Raw genomic sequence first — 19,390 nt, 5'->3', positions numbered from 1 at the left:
GATTCTATGAGCCACCTTATGGCTCTTCTTAAGGAAGGCTTAGGAGGTAAGTAGGGAAGTAAGCTTTGCATTGCCTTTAGGCCCAATTTATCTCTGTGGCTTTGTGGGTTCCAGAGCAAAGATGAAAAAAAAGGCAATCTGCATCTTCCCTCCCCCATGTCAGGAACTTTTTCCTCTTGGTTGCCTAAGTGGAATTCCTATTACTGTAAATGAAAAGTAAATAGGTGCATTGAGGATGGATATATGACTTGACTTGAAAAAGTGGAGCTTCAATTTGTGTTTCGGAAAAAGCAAAAAGTCTTTTAAACCTGTCTTTGAAACTTGTAGCCTTTGAAACCTACAGTTTTTCTTCTGAAAATGAGGCAAGATCAAACCCATAAGTGTTGAGATAAATATGGAAGTATGTGGTTTAGAGCTGATATTTCACTTGCATTAAGACTTCTATATCTTAAATGCCCACAAATCCTGATTTTTAATCATCCATATAATTCCATCAAAACAGTGAGTCTCATGATGCATATTAGGAACAAAACATGAAAGGTGAATTAAGCAGCAGGGATTCTATTTTATTTCCCCTACCCCATTACTTGGAATTTGAACAAGTTACAGACTCTTCTGTAAAGTGCAATCTGTAATGTCTGCAGCTTCTCTGTATTCTGTATGCTTAAAATCTTATTGACTTATGTAAAGTAAGCAGGTCAAACATTTTAATGTTTGAAGTTTTCTGTCAGATTCCATATGAAAAATTAGTCATATATTTATAACTTCCTTACCAAATGTGACTGGAATTATGAAAGTTTCTTGTAAACAAAATGTCCATTAATCATATTTTGATTCTTGATTCTTATTCAGGATATTAACCTCCAGTAAATTAAGCCGGAGTTTGTACTTCAGAGGATACACAAGAGTGAAAAGGCAATTGCTAGTATTCCATTGTTTTTATTGAAAATGTTGATTAGAAGGTCAAATAGCCCCTTCCAGACAGCAGATAAACATTCTGTTTTGTAAAATCCCTTAAAGAAGGCTATGCTTGAGCACAAAATCCCCTTCAGTCTGTAACATACTCCACGAATAAAACTCAGCATAGAAATGAAAACTGAGAAAATTACAGTGACATTTATGTACTGAGTAAATTCTCCTAAACATGGACTTAAACTTCTGGTTTTGTACGTTGTGAACTGGTTCCCTTCTGTCATATTGCATTGTGCCTCATGGTCTGTTTGTGAACATGATGCTTCCTTGTGCATTCTTTGTGAGTAAGCTCAAGGAATAAGCAGCTGCAGAGCAAGAACAGAACATGGCTCTCACAGATCTAGCACTAACAAATGTATAATGCTACAAACAAAATCCTCCTCCCGTAGAGTTGATCAGCACCAGTGCAAGAGACTCCTCTGTAGTTAAATCAGAAGTGAGATATGATAAGTTATAATTACCTAATAAATATTTTTTTCAGATAAGGAAATCTTTCAAGAAGACATTTCAAATGTTTTGATAAACTCAATTAAAGTACATAATAAATGGCTGCAAATTATTGATAGTGTTCCCCTTACGCTTTATGTTGATGAAGGACTTTTGCATAATAAACAGTACAGCAACATCAGTGCTGCTCTAGATCCATGTATTAGCCTCTGTAGGATCTGTGCTGTCTCCATCCTTTAAGTTGGGGACAAGTTCTGGACTAAAACTTCTTTCTAGGGAGCTTGTGGCACTGTAAGTCCTTCCTTGTTTTGTCCCATGTCCTTGCCTCCTGCTCTCCCCCTTCCAGCCTCCCTCTTTCTCCTGGTTCCACAGCACTCTGCACTTGATGCTCTGTTTTTTTCACTCCCCTGTGCAGCTCCTGGCCAGCCCTTTGACACCACCATGTCCTCCTGTTACCTCCACTGCAGGGGCAAGGATAGTGGGGGTGAAGCCGAGGCGTTTCTTGTTTTGTAGAGATATATTTAGAAGAGCAGTGGGGTGAGGAGAAGGAATAGCACCATGCTGGGACACAGTGGATGTGGTGAGCACCCTTCTGCCTGGTGACGGGCAGAGGAAGAAATGAACAACTGAAGGATTGGGTCAACACTGCTACATGGATAAGCTAAGAAGCAGGGTGTGTTATAGGGTATATACCATGTGGGGAGGACAGTTGGAGGGCATATAAATATAGGCCAGCCAAAGGTATTTGAAAATCTCACTGTGCCTGTGCTGGAGAGCAGCCCACAGCTGTGCTCTGTGCAGTGGCACAGCTGCTCCAGCAGACGCTGCACAGCACGCTCGGCAGTCCCAGCCCTGCAGCATGCTGTGTCTTGCCTCACATACAATGAGCCCCCTGGGGGCTGTTCTCTGTGGTGCTCATTAGCTGTATGCACCAATCCTGATGTGACACAATATTAATCAACACTACTTTGCTCACTTAACATAAAATTTCCCTTCTATTGTTGCCCTACTTTTTATGATGTAAATAATACCAGACAGCTCCAACTTTTCCAATTGCATGTGAATAGCAAGCTGCGAGGAGACCAACCATGGCTTCCTGAGTTTCTGATGTGACAGGTTCATCCACAGGGCTGAGGCACAAAGGGAGGTACAGGACAGAGGGCTGTGCAGCAGGTTGGGAAGCCCACCATGTGCTGGTATTTCTCACTAGCTCCCTTTTACCTGTGCTGGTGTTTCTCACTAGCTCTTCCCTTTTATCTGTGCTTTCTTAACATCAGCATTGCAGAAGCTAGACTTTTTGAAGTAGAGGACAAACAATGGGATGATGACATCCTGAGGGCACACACAATGCTGAAAATTGTGGTAGTTGAAAGAAGAAGGTTGGGGGTTTTTAAAATTGACTTTGGTTACATTATTTGGTTTGGGGGTTTGATAAGACAAACAAGCTTCATCAGTGATGTCAATCTAGTCAGTTTGAGCACTGCCAATGCTCCTAAGCTCCTTAAATGAAATAGAGGAGCAGATAACTCACTTTGCTAGTCACAGTCTTCTAGAAACCCAGTTTGCTCCAGTCTGCAATCTGCATGACCCCTTTTAGTGCCATTCTTCAGTTAGGAAAAGTAGTGTGTTTAAATTCCTACCAAGACCAAGTCTACACACCAGAGCATTCTCATTTGTTTTGATTTAGCATATGCATGAGAGAGAATCTGTTCTAATATACACAGAACCCCCTAACAGTTGAGACTCAACACCTGATCTGCTGAACAGGCAGAGAAACTTGCAAGAAGATTTTGCAAAGACAATGGCTGTATTATTGGCAGAAGACACATAAAGGTGTGGTCACATAGAAACATAGAGGAACATAGAAAAAGAAGTAAAAGAAGTTTTAAAATATAATGATGGCTACATTGTTGGAAGTGCCAGCCTCAAAGTTAAGTGTCCTGCACTCAGCGGGACCGGATGAATAAGGCTGCATTATCTTCATGCTTCTAGAGCTCTCCTACATCCCTCACCAGGCTGGTGCTTCCCAAATGGGCTGCTCACATCAGTGCTGGACTTGCTGTCCCTCCTGAACGGACAGAGCTCTTACTGGCTCTCAAAGAACACCCAAATCACTTCTGGGGCCACCTTCATGTGACTGGTAGTAAGCACAGATGCTTATTAACAGTTGGGATTGATGATCTTAAAGGTCTTTTCCAACTTAAATCATTCTGTGATGCTATGAATTCAAAGCGATTAAACACATTTCAATTTCCAGGACTCCTCCAAGGGCAGACTCCAGCCACGGTCCCCAACAGGTGTTGATTTTGGGGGCCATCGACAGGGTCTCCGGCTGTGTCCAAGCTCCGCCACCCCCACCGATGCCGGTTGTTCCCGGCTCGGCCCCCGACGGCGCGCTACCGCATGGTCCATCCCAGCTCTCGGTCATCCCCGCCGCGGCCCCCGCCCGCCTCCCGGGGTAGCCCCGGCCAATGGTCCTTCGCCTGGCGCCGTCCGTGCCCGGCCCCGGGTCCGCCCCGTTAAACGGCGGCCCCGGCGCGGAGCAGCGCGCCCTCCTCGCCGCCCTGCCCGGCCCGCGGCCGCCATGGGGTGCGAGCGCGGCGCCGCGCTGCTGCTGCTGCTGCTGCCGCTCGCCCTGCAGCTCTGCTCAAGCCGCGCCGCTGCGCCCGCCCCGCGAGGTAAGGGGTCCGTTCCCCCGGCTGCGGCGAGATCTCCTTTCCCCTCTTCCATTCGAGAATGCTTGCAGCGTCCCGTCCTCTGCCCTCTGACGGGAGCCCTGGCTGGTAGGGAAGGGGAACACCTCTACAGGTGCGAGAGAAGCCGGAGCCGTCGGGGCGCGGGGCGCGCTCTAGGAGTCGTCCCGGCGTCGCCCCGCCGTGCTGTGTCCCGCGCGACTGGCGGTGGTGACTGGAGGAGGTCGCGTTGCAGCCGCTCCCCTGTAGTCAGCAAAAAAGTGTTTTTCTAGGGGTGCTGGTAGGCGTGTGGAGCGTCTGAAGAGCGCTTTTTCCGTTGCAGGTTCTCATGAATGAGAAGTGAATTGCTAAGCCGTGAAAACTCGCCGGGAAAACTCCACTACTTAGTAAAGTGCATAGAAAAAGTGATACTTCTAAACCCAGCATTGCTGTGGCAATATTATGCACACAGTAGGTCAGGAGCCGCTGTATTCTAGAGCTTGAGTAAAATGGGTAGTATCGCTCTCCAATTGTGCAGCCTGTGACTGGAACCAGCTCGGCTACTGAGAACAGCGGGTAGTGTAACTTAGTGCCACTCCCGGAGCCTTAAGCTGCTCCTGGTTCTCTCTGCGTTTTTAACACTTTCGTTTGCCTTACCAAACGATGTTTGAGACTTTAATCGTTTGTTCCTTACTTACGCAGATCTAAAAGACAGCCAGTCAAATTCAGCTGCATTTCCAAAAAGCCTGTTAAAGTCCTTTATGATGTAAAAAACATTTCAGAAAATTGTTGCATTGAGAAGTTGGATATTGCCATATTAAAAAAAAAAAAAGGCAGTTTTTTAACTTGTTAGAGGCAGTAGCCAATGAAAAACCCCACTCAGCATGTGATGTTTTCAACTTCTTGAAGCTGGTCAGAAACTATTGCGGGGTGTGTGTGTGTGTGTGTGTGTGTTAGGTTTTCACTCCAGGTGTCTAAGCCGTCATTAATTACCTTGAAAAGTGCTGAACAGCAGTGAAGCAGTGTTTATGTCTGCAGTTATTATGCTAGCTGTGACTGGAGAACTAACTTGGATGTTCTCAAAAAGCTGGTGTGACGTGGCAACACAGTTAAGGGAAAGAAGGGGTGTTTTAGTTTGAGCTCCATCCTCTCCTGTGCCACTAAATTCAGTCCTCCATGCTTCGTCCTCCTAGGGCTTCTCATCATGTCTTTTAGTTTTCACCTAAAGAGCTAGCCTTGATGTTTTGGGGCAGATCTCCAAAGAGTGTTTTGCTACTGTCTCATGGTGTAGGTCATGTCTTGTTAGCATTTTCATAGGAAGGTGAGGAGCCCCCTTCTAAAAACCACAGAAAGAAGGTGGGGGAGAGAATTCCTGGTCTGTCTCACAAGTGGCCTCAGTTTAGCCTGGTGAGAATGCAAGCTTGTACTCAGAGGCGTGGTGCGGCATCACTCTCACCGCATGAATTGAAACCAGCTGCTTATGTCTTTCAGCTTCAGCAGTCCTTTTCTATCTATTTGCTCTCAAGTCTGCCTTTCCAGGGAGACGAAGGAAGAGATTCTACAAAAAATGAAATCTGAAATCCACGTGGATCTTTTTTACCCGTTCTTTCCAAACAAGCAATTGTCTCCCTAACGCCTAAGAGTTGTCTCTCTGCCAGTTCTCTAAGGATGTAAAATAAATTTTCATAATGCCATTGCTCTTCCACTAGCCACATTTGCTAGCATGTGTGTAAGCTATGCTTAGATGGATCTGGTTACATACTGCATCTACATACCGTAGATTGTGAAGGTATCCCAAGAAAGGGTTTGATAACATGGCTGAGGAAATGTACTTTGTAGAATGCAACTACCAAACCAGTTCGAGTATTCATTTAAATATGCAAATTTCAAAAATTTCAATAAATATTTTCCATAACATTAGACAGATGTTTCCCAATATTTAGTCATTACTTTTATAACATTTTTAAGTGCTTAACCCTTGTATACATTAATTAGTATCACAAGAATTTATATTAATTCAGCCAATAGACGTAGAAGAACTGGACATAATGTATAGCTATATTCCATGCTCTCAAAGGTTTAAGTATTGTATTTCATTGCTCTGGCAGAAAAACACAGCTGTATTTTTTGAATGGCTATGACTTGTAAAATGCTGTTGTAAAAAGCATTTTTATGGCATTTTACTGCAGGGGCTTGGATGAATTAAGTCTTATACAGGTAGAGGCTGTGATCTGAAAAAAATCTCTCTTCAAAAAAAGATGCATTTCAGTCTCTTGAGTGGGTGGGCGCTTGGTTTGCTCTCCCTGCAGTAAATGTGATGAAGTATCCAGCCTTTTGCATCTGCTGTCTGGGTTACTGGAGCAGTAGTTGTCCTGGGATGCTGTAAATGTGAACTGAATGAAAGAGAAGTCTTTTGACGAGGTCCATCCTCTAAGATGTGTTTCTTACTTGTTTGACAACAGTATTACTAGTGCATGCAAATCAAGTGCCTTACATTTTTTGTGTTGTGTTCTGAAAACTCATGAGAGTCACGAGATCCTTGGACTCACAAGTATAGACTTCAGTGGTGGTTTGTATTTCAATGGCTTCATGAGATAAAGGGAAAAATCTCCATTTTTGTCTTTTTGGGAATAACATTAGTGTCTAGATGAATGGATGCTCCAGAATGAGCAATGGAAGCCTCACAAACCCATGCTCTAAGTGAACAGGGTTTCCCACAGGTCTGTGGGTAGGTCTGTGTGCCCATGGGATTGTCCTCCAAGTGCTCTTCAGTCTTTTCCTGCTTGTATTGTGTGGAAACTCTGGATCAGTAGGATGGCCTCATCACTTCAGTAGATGATGACAGCTTTGAGGTCATGCTGTGTAGACAAGACTCACCTGCACTGGTCCACTATTTTTTTCAGCCTAGGAAACTAAACTTAGTAGTACAACCACAAACTTGACTCAAGGTAAGGCACAATGTGCTGTCGTGTGCCTTTGCCATCTCCCTGGTGTTGTGGCTCTTCTCTGGTAGCAGCTCTATGGTATTGTGCTGGTGTGGGAGAAAAATATGGCCCAGTCATGACAGGCGTATGGAGTGGCAGTGGCATACAATGGCTAAGTATGCCCTTATATTTAAATGACACTTGTGCATATTCATTTACCAGACTTTGCAAGAATATAACGTATATACTACTTTAATTGCAGTGGGTTGAAACAGGAGGTAATCAAGAAATGTAATGGAATAGTTTAATGAGTTTGGAAACATCATGGATTTAGGAACATTGAGGAAAACCCTGGTTTGTTGTTTCAGTGTCATAAGGGACATTTCTGTCATATGTAAAAGTATAACCACAGACTCTTTGCTGATGCATTGAGGAAAAACTGAAATAAAAATTTGAAACAGCTTTCACTATGCCTTCAGAGTAATTTTTTTTTTGTCAGGCCTGTATTTCTTTGTTTTCTATGCTAGAGGAGAAAGATGAGTCTTATTTATATAATATATCTTCTGAAGAGTCAGTGAAATGAGAAAGAGGTTGTGAACATAATAATGCTTATCTGGCTTTTTAGCATTTTAAATGGTGTCCTGTAAATACCATTAAAGGATAAGTACTCCGTAAATCTGTCTGAAAATTTTAATGCTGAATCCTTTGTCTAATTGATACATGAATACAAACATCTGGATTTATGAAAGCAGAAATAGGTTAAAAAGTTTCTGTTGAAGTGCATCCTCAGAAGAGAAGAATTTTAGAGATCTACCTGAAAATATTTAAGCATCTCAATTTGAAGACTAGATATTTCTATGTTAGTAAGTTATCAGTAATTCCTTTGGAAAATAAAAGTTGCTAAAATAGTACCAGTCGCAACAAATTCTAGATGATATTTTGGTAGAATCGTAGGGTAGTTTTAGCTGGCAGGGACCTTTAAAGGCCATCTAGTCCAAACTCACTGCCATGTGCAGAGAGCAACCAGGTTGCTTAAGATATCCCTTCCAGAGCCAGGAATTGAACTACATAATCTTTAGACTTGATCATCCTATTAATAATTTTTTGGTTTATACTAATTTAGGTAGGTCAAAGCATCCGTATGAAAATAGCAAAGAGTGTTTGGTCTCCAGTGAGTGGCTTCAGACCACATTCTTCTTTGTTCATTATTATATTTAAATTGCTGTTCAAATTTGCTTCTTTTTTTTTTTTTTTTCCCAGTTTTTGATCTTCTTCCATATTCCAACAAAAGAGTGGTGCCAAACTTCTTGCAACAAGCATTTGGGGATCCTACACTGAATGAAGTGTACTTGCTCTCAACCTTCAAACTGCAGCCAAAGAGCACAGCCACCGTTTTTGGCCTGTATTCATCAGCTGACAACAGCAAGCATTTTGAATTTACGGTAATGGGACGGATGAGTAAAGGTGAGTTGTTTGGAATATGTGTGGTAAAACTAGTGTTGGATCCATAGTTACTGGTGTGTCACAGATGGATGTTGACAAATGTGCGATTAACCTTTGTGCTTGAGTCATTCCTGTTGCATGCTATCACCTTTCACATCCCTTCTTACTCCTGTTCTCATTTCTTTCCTTCTCCTTGGTGCTGCTCTCTCCTGGCCAGGGGAAGCTTACTGGACATTCAGCTGGTATTTCCACTTGACTGTGGTACTTGCTCTGAGCAATGCTAAGAAAGAAGGAAAAAACATGGAGTATGGAGAAAGGAGTCAATTTTGGTTGTTTTTTTTTTTTTCCTTTTCTTTTTTTCCTTTTTCCCCTTGGGCCAGTCACTGGTTCTTATTATGCAGGAATTCGAGGGACACACACACATGCTGCCTCATGCATATGAAAGGCAGGTTCTTGTTCTGCTGACCCTGGAGGTTAGATGTGACTATGAAAGACAAACATTCCCAGCACTTACGGGATCTTTTGGGTGAATTAAAGTGTTTGTTCTCTATTGGAATCCGTTAATCGGGAGTCAAAGTCAAAACTTCAGCTGATTTTTAGAAATAGAGAGCTTTCACTAAACCAGATCTAGGATATACTCCAGTTTTAAGGTTCAGCAAAAAATTGTTGAATTATGTACATTATTGTTGCTCCACTGGCTTCACCACTGCTATGATAATATGCTACTGCAAGTGTTGTAATTGGGCAACTGAGTCCAATATACTGTGAAACTACTGAGAAATTTCACTATATGCATAGAGAAATTATTCAATATGCTAAAGAAAAGTACACCTTTTGGTTGGCAATTGTAAGGGAAGGAGTTAGATAAAACATTGGTAGTTTTATCAAAATCCTTCTGAGATCAGGGAATAAGAGCTGTGTGTGGGTTGACAGTGGGTAATACATGGCCACACAGCATTATCAGTAAGTGTCATGCAATTCCTAACACTGACTGACTTATTTGCTGAATAAATGGTAGATAGCACATACTCCCTCTCTCCCTCTCTCACACACAATTATGTGTGTAAATGTTGTACAAATATATAGGAATGCATAGGAATGTGTCTCTAAACGTAAGAATTTGAACATATCAAACTCTTCTTTTGATTTTCAAAAATACCTGCATGTTTGATGGTTATTGATACACTTTAACACACTTAAGAAGCTTTCTGATGGAAGGTAATGTGGCTTCTTTTGGTTTTGTTTTTGGTATATTGGTTTTTGAGAAGCTTCTCTGACAGGACAAACAGTGGCATATAGAAAGGCAGCGTGAAGCAACTTGTCCTGTCAGTGACTGGTGTTGAGTAGATGTAACATATCTGATGTAAAGGACTGACCAAACAGAGGAAAGCTTTTTACAGCAGGACTGTTTCATGGATCTCTTTGCCTCCTTATTACCTTAGAGCACCTTGTGCAAAGCATATGGCAGTGTTTTCACTTGTGATTTCTCCAAAAGTGTCAAGGATTCCATATGGCTACTTCGTACAATAAGTTAAAACGCATCCAGGAGATTGTTGTGTGAGCTGAAAATATGGAGTGTGGGAGCTGTTTATGATCCTCTCAAGACTGGTCATCATCACTTAAATGATGAGCCAATGTTGGCGTCTCAGCAAAACGCATGGTCCAATTACCTACAGTTTTGGAAGAATGCATAAGTGCATTACTTCTTCTGCATGGTATTTCCAGTTATGCATCCAGATGTGATCTAAGGAGCTCAAAGCATGCCTTAGTTATCCTTTACAATGTTCTGGTTTTGTCGTTGTATACCTGATAGTAACATCTTTACAATGCCTAAATGTTTTTAAAAGCACAGGTATAAATTACTGAGTAGTGGCTCAACTTGTTTTGGCTAGACCAATATGCTTTCCAGAGGCAAATAGCCTCTGGAAAATCCATGAATTTCTTATCTTTTTTGAATTATTTCTGTATGGAGAAAACAGCAGTTAATGCATAGAAGTGTTGTAATTTACGAATTCTGTGAAGCAGCTCCTACTTCCTAGTAGAAGTGGTGGTTTAATTGAAAATCTGTTTCTTAAGCAGTACAGGTGACACTCTGATGAATGTCTAAAACATTCAAGCAGCAAACATGTACTGCAGGGGTGTGGATGAGTTAAATCTTATACAGGTGGAGACTGTGATCTAAGAAAAAAAATCTCTCTTCAAAAGCCCACTCTGGTTTAACAGATGGATATTTGGCTTTGGCTGAGGAAAAAACGGTTGGTCCTCCTTCCAAGGCTGATTGCTCCTTGTCCTGAAACTATTCTGGCAAGGTCTATTCTCGGTCCTGCTTCCATCTCCTCTTTCTTTATCTAGGCTACTGTTGTGTTTGGTCACTCTGAAAGCAGGGCCCAGATCCAAAGATCTTGCCTTTTATATGACCAAGCATGCATAATATTCACATAAATAAAATGCCTGAAATCTACTGTGTCTTGCCTGATCTTTGAGTTTGCCAAGAAATGCTACCTTTTAGCAAGTTACTGGTGACCTCATGCACCTTTGTGGAAATCTCAGGTCTGGCAGTGTTTTGACATAGACAGCAGTGAAAACAATCTGATATTGGTCACAGATGCTAGTGCTAGTGCTGAGGCTCTAGCACTAGCATAGATTTTAAAGATGGGGATGTACCCTGCCCCATTCATGCCGGTATAAATCTGGGGTTTTTTTAATCATTAAACTGAGCAATTAGAAAAATTGTATGGAGCATGTGCGCAGTAACTCAGGTCACCAACAAACAGAGGTGTCACAACATCAAAGCATTAATACCGGGGAGATGGGAATATAATTTGTTAAATGAATAGAAATGGAATGGTTTTGGTAAGTAGGTGTTATTAGCTCCGAAGATAGAGCTTTTCCTTCGACTGTATCCACAATTTTTAGTTGACCTAGTGTCAGGCCATTTGTGAGCTTTCACTTGAAGCAACAGTAGCAGCCTTCTGTGAACTTGAAACAGATGTTCACAAGAGCCAGCACTTAACTGTTTAGATGCCTGGCAGCTGTGCAGCTTGACTCCTCATGCATGTAACTCTTACCAGCAGGAAATAAGGGATGTGCAGGCTGGTGATCAGTGGGATCTTTGAAACAGGGTCTGTCTGATATTTTAGGGTAGTTATATGCTGTCCAGATGCACTCGGTTCCTTATTTTTGCAGATGTGCAGTCAGAGAGCCAGGGAGAGATTTTGTGGAGAGAACTAGCTAGCTGGTCTAAGAGATTTAGCTTGCAGATCCTAGCTTACTGATCCAATTTCCTTGGGAAAGGGATGGTTTTTCAGTATTATGCAGCAAATATTTTTTGTAAGAGTATTTGTTGGTTTGCTGTTGTGGTCTTTCATAGTGTGTTTTACTTAATAAAAGGAGAATTTTTATTGGATTTTGAAAGCATTCACTAATACTTTTAAAAAGAGTTGAGAGGAGGCTTAGTCATCTTTAGGGGTGGGATATGCCTTTTTTGCATGATATTTTATTTGTTATTTTATTTGTTTTTACTAATCTATACTCTATGGTATGTATTACTTTGCATTACATTATTTTGCATATTAGACATACTATGCATGTAGGAATTTTTGACATACTATGAATGTGTGAAGTACATAAATTTTCATGTCTTCTCCCATACAACCTCAACCAAGCCATCTACAGATCTAGGCCCATTCCCACATCAAGGACTGGCTATGTCATGTTCTAGGAATAATCCCACTAGTTTAAACTAAAACCTACAAAATGTTAGCTTTTGTATAAAAACCTTCTCAATACGAGGAACATCACAGGATCTGAAATCCATTCTCTAAGGACCCCTGCATGATATTTTATTTGTTTTTACTAACTATTTGTTACGGAGAAGAACAGGTTATTGGCTTGGGATCACACTTCCTTTGCTTTCTTTAATTATGCATTCGGGTACACTGTTAGATGGCTTCACTGACTGCTATATTTCTAGTTATACATTTCTGCTACAGAGTACTTCTAAGTCTTTAAGATATATACATGCCAAAGTGCTGACTGCAGGCTGCCTGCTACACGCTGTAACTTTACCTCTTGTATTTTGGCACATTATGCTCTGTAAAGTGACACTGGTTAAGCTAGTTAGAGAGGCCAGGACAAAGAAATGGCAAACACTGTGCAGGGAGCAATGCTTTACAACTAGAGTGTCATGCAAGAGTCCTGGTAGTGCTGCTCTGAGTTGATGTCCCATTTATTATTACATTATTATGTCTGCATATGGGATGCATTTACAAAAGCTGACATTTGGTAAAATACCAGGGCGATTGCAGATTTCCACAGGATCTTCCTTGATCAGCCTTGGATGTCTGTTACCCTCTGACAGTCCTTCTATATATTTTGTCCTAGTGGTGCTGCGCTATCTGAAGAGTAATGGAAGGTTGAATTCCGTGATCTTTAGCAACATCCAGCTGGCTGATGGGAAGCCCCATGCTGTCATCTTGTGGCTGAATGGTCTGCAGCAGGGATTGAGCACAATAGAGTTGTATCTGGACTGCCTGCAAGTAGGTGCCATTGAGGACCTGCCAAAACCATTTTCAATGCTGTCTCAGAAGTTGGCGATAGTTGAGTTGCGCATTTTCCAGGAGAAACCACAGGTGAGCACGAAAACCGGGAACAGGCTGAACACTTTGAGGGATCACCAGCAATCCTCTGGATCACTGAATTCAGATCTCAGCCCTTGCAGCAGCCAAGCTCTGTACAATAGTGCTTCAGTAATACTTGACTATTAAGTTGTGAAATAAATGTAAATATAACTTGTGTGGAACAGGTGAAATCTTAGCTTACGTGAACCCTGTAATAATTATGCTATTTGTTTTAAACACAGTTTTTAGCTTTTTAAGTGAAAAACAAAAAATTAGTGCATCCTTCACTTCCGTATAGGTGTTTTTTGGGGACTGGACTTTTTGCAAGACTTAGCTGGTACAGTAAGGGCAGATCTTCATCAGCTGTTCAGTATGAGCAGTGCTTGACTGAGTATGGGGCTTTCCTCTTCGTAATAAGCCACAGGGACTAAAAAGACAAAAGAAAGGGCATACTCTCGGGGTGCCAGAGTGCAGTCTTCATCTGTTTCACTACAACAGCTTTTCTTCTTCTGTCTGCCAACCAGGAGTTGACACAGCTTCCTGTCATCTCCCTATCAGCAGTCCAAGATAAACAGTGACTCCCATAGCATCTTTGATCATCATTAATCCAAAGTATGTAAGGCAGTCTGCCCCCTTTGTGAAAATTAGCTTTTTTGTATGTAGAATAACTGAGGTCCCCACGTTCCTGACATGAATGTATACCTGTTTGAGAGGAGGGGAAAAAAGACTGCTTTGGATTCACTTTAAAAAAAAAAATCACATGCCACAGATATCTAAATATGTGAACTTCCTAGTATGTGAGATCATATGAATTAAAAAAAAAAAAATCAAAATAAAACCATAGCTATGGGGAAATCTTCAAAGCAAAGATTAGGGATTTCATACATTTCAGATGATGACGGATGACCCTAAAGTGAACAGTGTAGAAGTCCTGCATGCGTAGAAAATGGAATCTCTCTCTTAAAAAAAAAAAATAATTTACTTTGTCTGATATTTCCTATTTTTTTCATTGTTGTACCCCAACTGTGAGCTGTGTTTTTTTTTGCGAGCTCAGGATACACTAGATGAGCTGAAGCTGGTAACTGGAGGAACCCTTGCTGAAGTGGGGAACCTGCAGGATTGTTTTCTTCAACAAATTGAGCCTGTACCTCAGTACACTGGTAAGACCTGCAACCAGGAGTTAAAATTGTTCCTTACGATACCAGTGCAAGGAAGCTAATATGATGAATATTAAAAATGTGGAGCTTTATAGTCAAGTAATAAAAATTATTTGACTGAATTATAGACATGATAATTTCTGTCAATGTTTTAGAAATACCTCAGTTTGAAGAGAAAACAGTCACTGTTGCTATTGATAAAACAATGAATTGCTGTCCTAGTGAAGAAGTGATTAAAGAGCTTTTTAGCCTAGTTTGGAAGGCAAATTTTTGTGATGATGATCTGTCTGTGTCAGCTTAATATTTTAAGTATTCAAATTGCAGACAATTGCAGACATAAAGTAGTCCTAAATGAGATACATTCATGCAGGCTTTATGAAAATAGGTAGATGGATGGCATAGCAAGACCTGTCCATGTACTTATCCTCATGGCCATTATTCATCTTTTGTTGAGCGCTGGACTGTCCCCAAGAAGGGAGGAGCAAGGTGTAAAGAAGGTCACAGGACACTGAAGAACATGTTTGTGCTACAGCTACAGAATCTGTATATCCATGTGGGAAGAGCCATTGCAAGGCAGCCACTAGTCCTGCCACAAGTTAGCCGAGGCTTTTGTCATCAGCTGGAGTGGATATGTGATTTAAAACCAATTCCTTTTCTGCCTGTGCTGAGCATTATAGAGACTGAGCTGGGAACAAGGAGGAAAAGAAGGACCTGAGGCTACTGTAATTCCTGCAGGTCCCCAGGGGCTGCATGCAATCCCCGGTGTTAGGCAAGAGTGCTTCCTGACATCTGGACACAGAAAACGTGAGCTAGACTGCCCCATCTGCAACCCTTTGTAGTTCCTGTCCATCTGCCTTTCTGCTGTGGGTGTGAGGGAGACGTTCACGCTGTGTGTGCAATATGTTAATATGTGACAACCATGGGGAGAAAACTGAGAGCAAGGTTTGAAATAGGATCCATGAGAGGTTCTTTTCTCTCACACCCTTTCCTGTCCCCCCTGCCAAACCCATACCCTGCAGTATTGCTGGTTTTGATAAGAATAGAGACAAGATACAAAACTTTTATATGAGAGCATTCTGAGTAAGTCACATGAATGTAGGCATCAGTGGTGTGCAATGACAACAAAATCTGGTTTACCTTTTAGATATGTAAATACTCAGTTGCACATACTTCTATTTTCTTGCTTCTTAGCATGCATACACTTAGGTGAAAAAACCTAGAGTTTTATCCTCAACTTTCTCTTTTTCACTAAATCAACAGGCATTTGAACACAGAAGGGCAGAGTAATTCACTGTTTCCTTCTGCAAAATCTCACAGCTCTCTGAATGAGGTTCCAGGTTACAGCTGCTTTCTCATTTGTAACGTTTTGCTCACTAATCAATAATGCAAATGGTAGCAATACAGACAAATACTGTCTCTTTGTGGCTGCCTTCACATGGCTTAGCCTCTCAAATTCAGCTGCTTATAACGTTCAAGTGGAATTAGTATCATTAATAATAATAAAAGATAACTCTCATGAATACTTTCAAAGTTTACATAACCAAATTTACCAAAGGAAAAGGTTCAGATGTTCCAACAGCAATATTAGCTCAGCTGCCTTGCACTTTGTGTGTTCTTCATGATGCCCTTTTATGGGAGCAATATATCAGATAACCACAGTTTTGCCTTCAGCCAGAAAAAGCTGGAATGCAAATGCTTAGCTGTATAGCGGTGTGAGACGTATGTATCTTGGTAAAAGTGTGTGCTTTCTTATAATTGGAAAATCCTTGGACCTGAATAGCTGTACATGGCTTTCACTGTATGCCTGATTATTGCTCATTGCTTTGGCAGCAGCATTCCCTCCACGTTCAGTTTGTGAGGCTGAGACACCTAAGCAGTGTAGATGAGAATATGATGATCAGATGCAGGTTGAACCCGTGTATTTGGGTCTTCCTGTTTGGGAAGGAAAATAGATTGTAAGATGCACTAGGTTTGGTAGATGAGATTACTATGCTGCATGTAATCATCACAAAATCATTCAGGTCAGAAGGGATCTTCGGGGATTATCTGGTTCGTGTAGGGTACCTGAACCTGAGAAAGTGTAAAAAAAATTAGCTATGTTGCACAAGACCAAAGATTCTTTTAACCTGTCTATTGTTAGAGACAGTATGTTGATATAGGTCCAAGGGCAAGAGTGTAAGGGAGTGGAGTTTTAGTGTGGTTTTCTCTGCATACTCCCCTATTCTCCAGCAGTTCACTTTATTCACAGTTCTCAACTCAGAGATGAAGTCTCTGTGTTTTGTACTGAATATGTTTTCTTCTGTGTATCTGTCCTGTCAGTTTTGAATGCACAGTCAAGATTGTCTCCTGGCAAGAAAGTTATCACGTTTGAGGAGATACCTCCTCCTGTTTACTTAGAACCTGCCTCTTCCTAATTCCACATGCAACTTGTATGTACAGCTTCTTTGGTGGAGGATTATAGACTGACAGGAAACTGTTCTCTTGTCAGCCATCATCCATACTTTAATCATGGCTGGATCTCTGGCCAAGTAACCACAGTCCTCTGGAGTTCAAGAAGCTGGACAATGCTCTCAGGCACATGATGTGATTCTTGGAGTTGTCCCATGGAGGGCCAGGAGTTTGACCCGATGATTCTTATGGGTCCCTTCCAACTCAGAACATTCTATGATTCTACGAATATTGTTCTCTTTCAATGACACTTCAGGATTCTGACTTTGCCAGATGGGGGGAAGTGTGTTTCTTGAGCCAGTATTGGTCCCAAGAAAGCTAGAAGAGGCATCTTTGAGGCATTTCATGGTGGCCTGCAGTTACACGTCTGTGCATTTGCCCTGCTTGGGCCAATTAGCAGTGCAGTGAAACTAGTTGCCTGCTCTAAATCCAAGGTCCTGTACTTGAACAGGTTGCCCGAAGAAGCTGTTGATGCCCCATTAGGAAGTGTTGAAGGCCAGGCTAGATGGGGCTTTGAGCAGTCTGGTCAAGTGAAACATGTTCCTGACATGGCCAGGGAATTGGACTACATGATCTTTAAAGGTCTTTTCCAAACCAAACCATTTTATGATTCTGTACTACGAAGTCCTGGCAAGAGAAAGACAGGGTGGCTCCCTGACATGACTTCAGTCTTACAGAGAATGAGCATGTAAAGGGACTTCAGTTCACTGTTGGACAGTAATACTTCAGAGCTGTCTCTGAACTTAATTATTACCACGAAAGCTATTCTGTTACTCATATTGTTACTGACTCAGAGTATGGAGCTAGGGACTAGCTGAACTGGGGAGTTGCCTTAGTGACTGGAGTGTGGATGAGAGAGACTACATGGTAGGACCCGTTATCTGTACAGCTTGAGGCTGGTATCTTAACTTGCTTCCTCCTGGGAAGAGCCACCCTGCAAGATATTTTGGGCTGACAGCTCCTTTAAAGGCATCTCTGAATTCTTATCCCTGAACACTGGTCATTCTGCTGCAAGTGGGGCCTACTGTTGGAATTGGTTTTAAGTGGAAGAGAAGAAAATCCAACCAGGAATAACCATCTGTTTCTGCTCTGCTGTCTAGATTTGCAAATAGGACATGTAGTTCATGACAGTATAACCTGTTTAGTCCACCTTAACATTCAGCAGTCTGCAAAACTTAACTGCAGAATAGATCTGATTTTGATTGAGGTGCTAGCCAACAAAAAGCATCTGAAATCTTGAGAATTTTTTGCAAATCTCAATCAATAATGCCTAAACCAGTCTTTGTTTAAAAAAAAGAACTAACAAGTAAAACAAGAACAGGTGTGTGCCAGGTTCCACTATGGAATTCTGAAATTTCCATGATATTATGTCCTTCCACTGTCCTCCAAATAAAAATAAGGCAAGGTTGGGACTAGAACAGAGGCAGGTTCTCGAATAGGTGATTCCTGACTCTTTAAACTTGTTCAGTGTTTTGATGAGAAAATCTGGAATGAAGAAAACACAGTATCTGGAGAGTTGGACAGTTCCCAGTAGAATGTTTGGAAACAGCTAGACATGCTTTGAAGTACAAAACAATGAGGTAAACATTAAGAGAAGCATTTTTCATATAAGCTTTCAGTACTCACAAAAATAACATGTGAATAAACCTCCCTGAAGCTATTGGGCATAATATCAAAATATCCTGCCTGCCTAGAGTGTGAAAGAGCATATATTTATAAAGTTTGTTTTTAAATACAGACTTAGAGAAGTAAACAAATATCTGCTTGAGAGAGGTACAAACTCAGAAGTAATTAACAAATAGAAGGAATTACAAGCTACTGTGCTAAACATGCTCTCTGCTTCTCCTCTGTCACTGGCTCAGAATCACTATTTCATTTAACAGGTAAGAATCTCTCGTGAAGATCTCGGATTGACTCTGGTTCTTCTCTTATGGCTCATTACAGATGTAACTGTTGGTCTGTCTTAGAGGTCTTTTCGTTACTTAGTATTGAGAAATGGTTTTGGTGTGCGTTCATAGAATCACAGAATATTCTGAGTTGGAAGGGACCCACAAGGATCATTGAGTCCATTTCCTGGTCCTGCACAGGACCATCCCCAAGAGTCACACCATGTGCCTGAGAGCATTGTCCAAAGGTTTCTTGAACTCAGTCAGGCTAGATGCTGTGACCATTTCCCTGAGGAGCCTGTTCCAGTATCCAAACACCTTTTGGGTGAAGAACCTTTTTCTAATATCCAACCTAAACCTCCCCTGACACAACTTCAGGCCATTCCCTCGGATTCTGTCACTGGTCACCACAGAGAAGAGATCAGTGTCTGCCTCTCCACTTCCCCTCAGGAGGAGGTTGCAGACTGCAATGAGGTCTCCCCTCAGTCTCCTCCAGGCTGAACAGACCAAGTGACTGCAACCACTGCTCACACAGCTTCCCCTCCAGACCCTTCACCATCCTTGTGACCCTCTTCTGGATAGTGTGTTGAGTTTTGTGAGTCCATACAAACTCTGCACCCACCAGGAGCAAATGCAGCCGTGAAACTTGTGTACAGTGTGATGAGCTGCCTTTCAGAAGAAAAGCCAAATGACTGTTGTAGTTACTAAAAGCACTGTTTTTCAGTGCAGGTGCTGTTGGTGGGTGGTCAGAGCTTTCCACTGAACTTGCTCAGAAATCTGGGTAACTCCTCTTCAAAAAATGTCTACTAATCAGTTGTGGTG

The 19,390-nt window shown here is 41.7% G+C and overlaps 1 protein-coding gene across 1 annotated transcript in view; it reads left to right on the top strand.

Moving 5' to 3' along the window:
• The first annotated feature begins 4,003 nt into the window (after window positions 1–4,003).
• Window positions 4,004–19,390, top strand: part of THBS4 (thrombospondin 4) — a 39,735-nt gene continuing 24,348 nt past the window's right edge. Inside the window, exons 1-4 of the mRNA XM_017808221.1 lie at window positions 4,004–4,097; window positions 8,276–8,479; window positions 12,842–13,089; window positions 14,132–14,237. Coding sequence (XP_017663710.1) covers window positions 4,004–4,097; window positions 8,276–8,479; window positions 12,842–13,089; window positions 14,132–14,237 — 652 coding nt within the window. The remainder of the gene's footprint in view (window positions 4,098–8,275; window positions 8,480–12,841; window positions 13,090–14,131; window positions 14,238–19,390) is intronic.

The sequence above is a fragment of the Lepidothrix coronata genome, unplaced genomic scaffold, assembly GCF_001604755.1.
Source record: "Lepidothrix coronata isolate B3197 unplaced genomic scaffold, Lepidothrix_coronata-1.0 Scaffold22, whole genome shotgun sequence".
NCBI lineage: Eukaryota > Metazoa > Chordata > Aves > Passeriformes > Pipridae > Lepidothrix > Lepidothrix coronata.
This window is presented reverse-complemented; position numbering and strand designations above follow the sequence as displayed.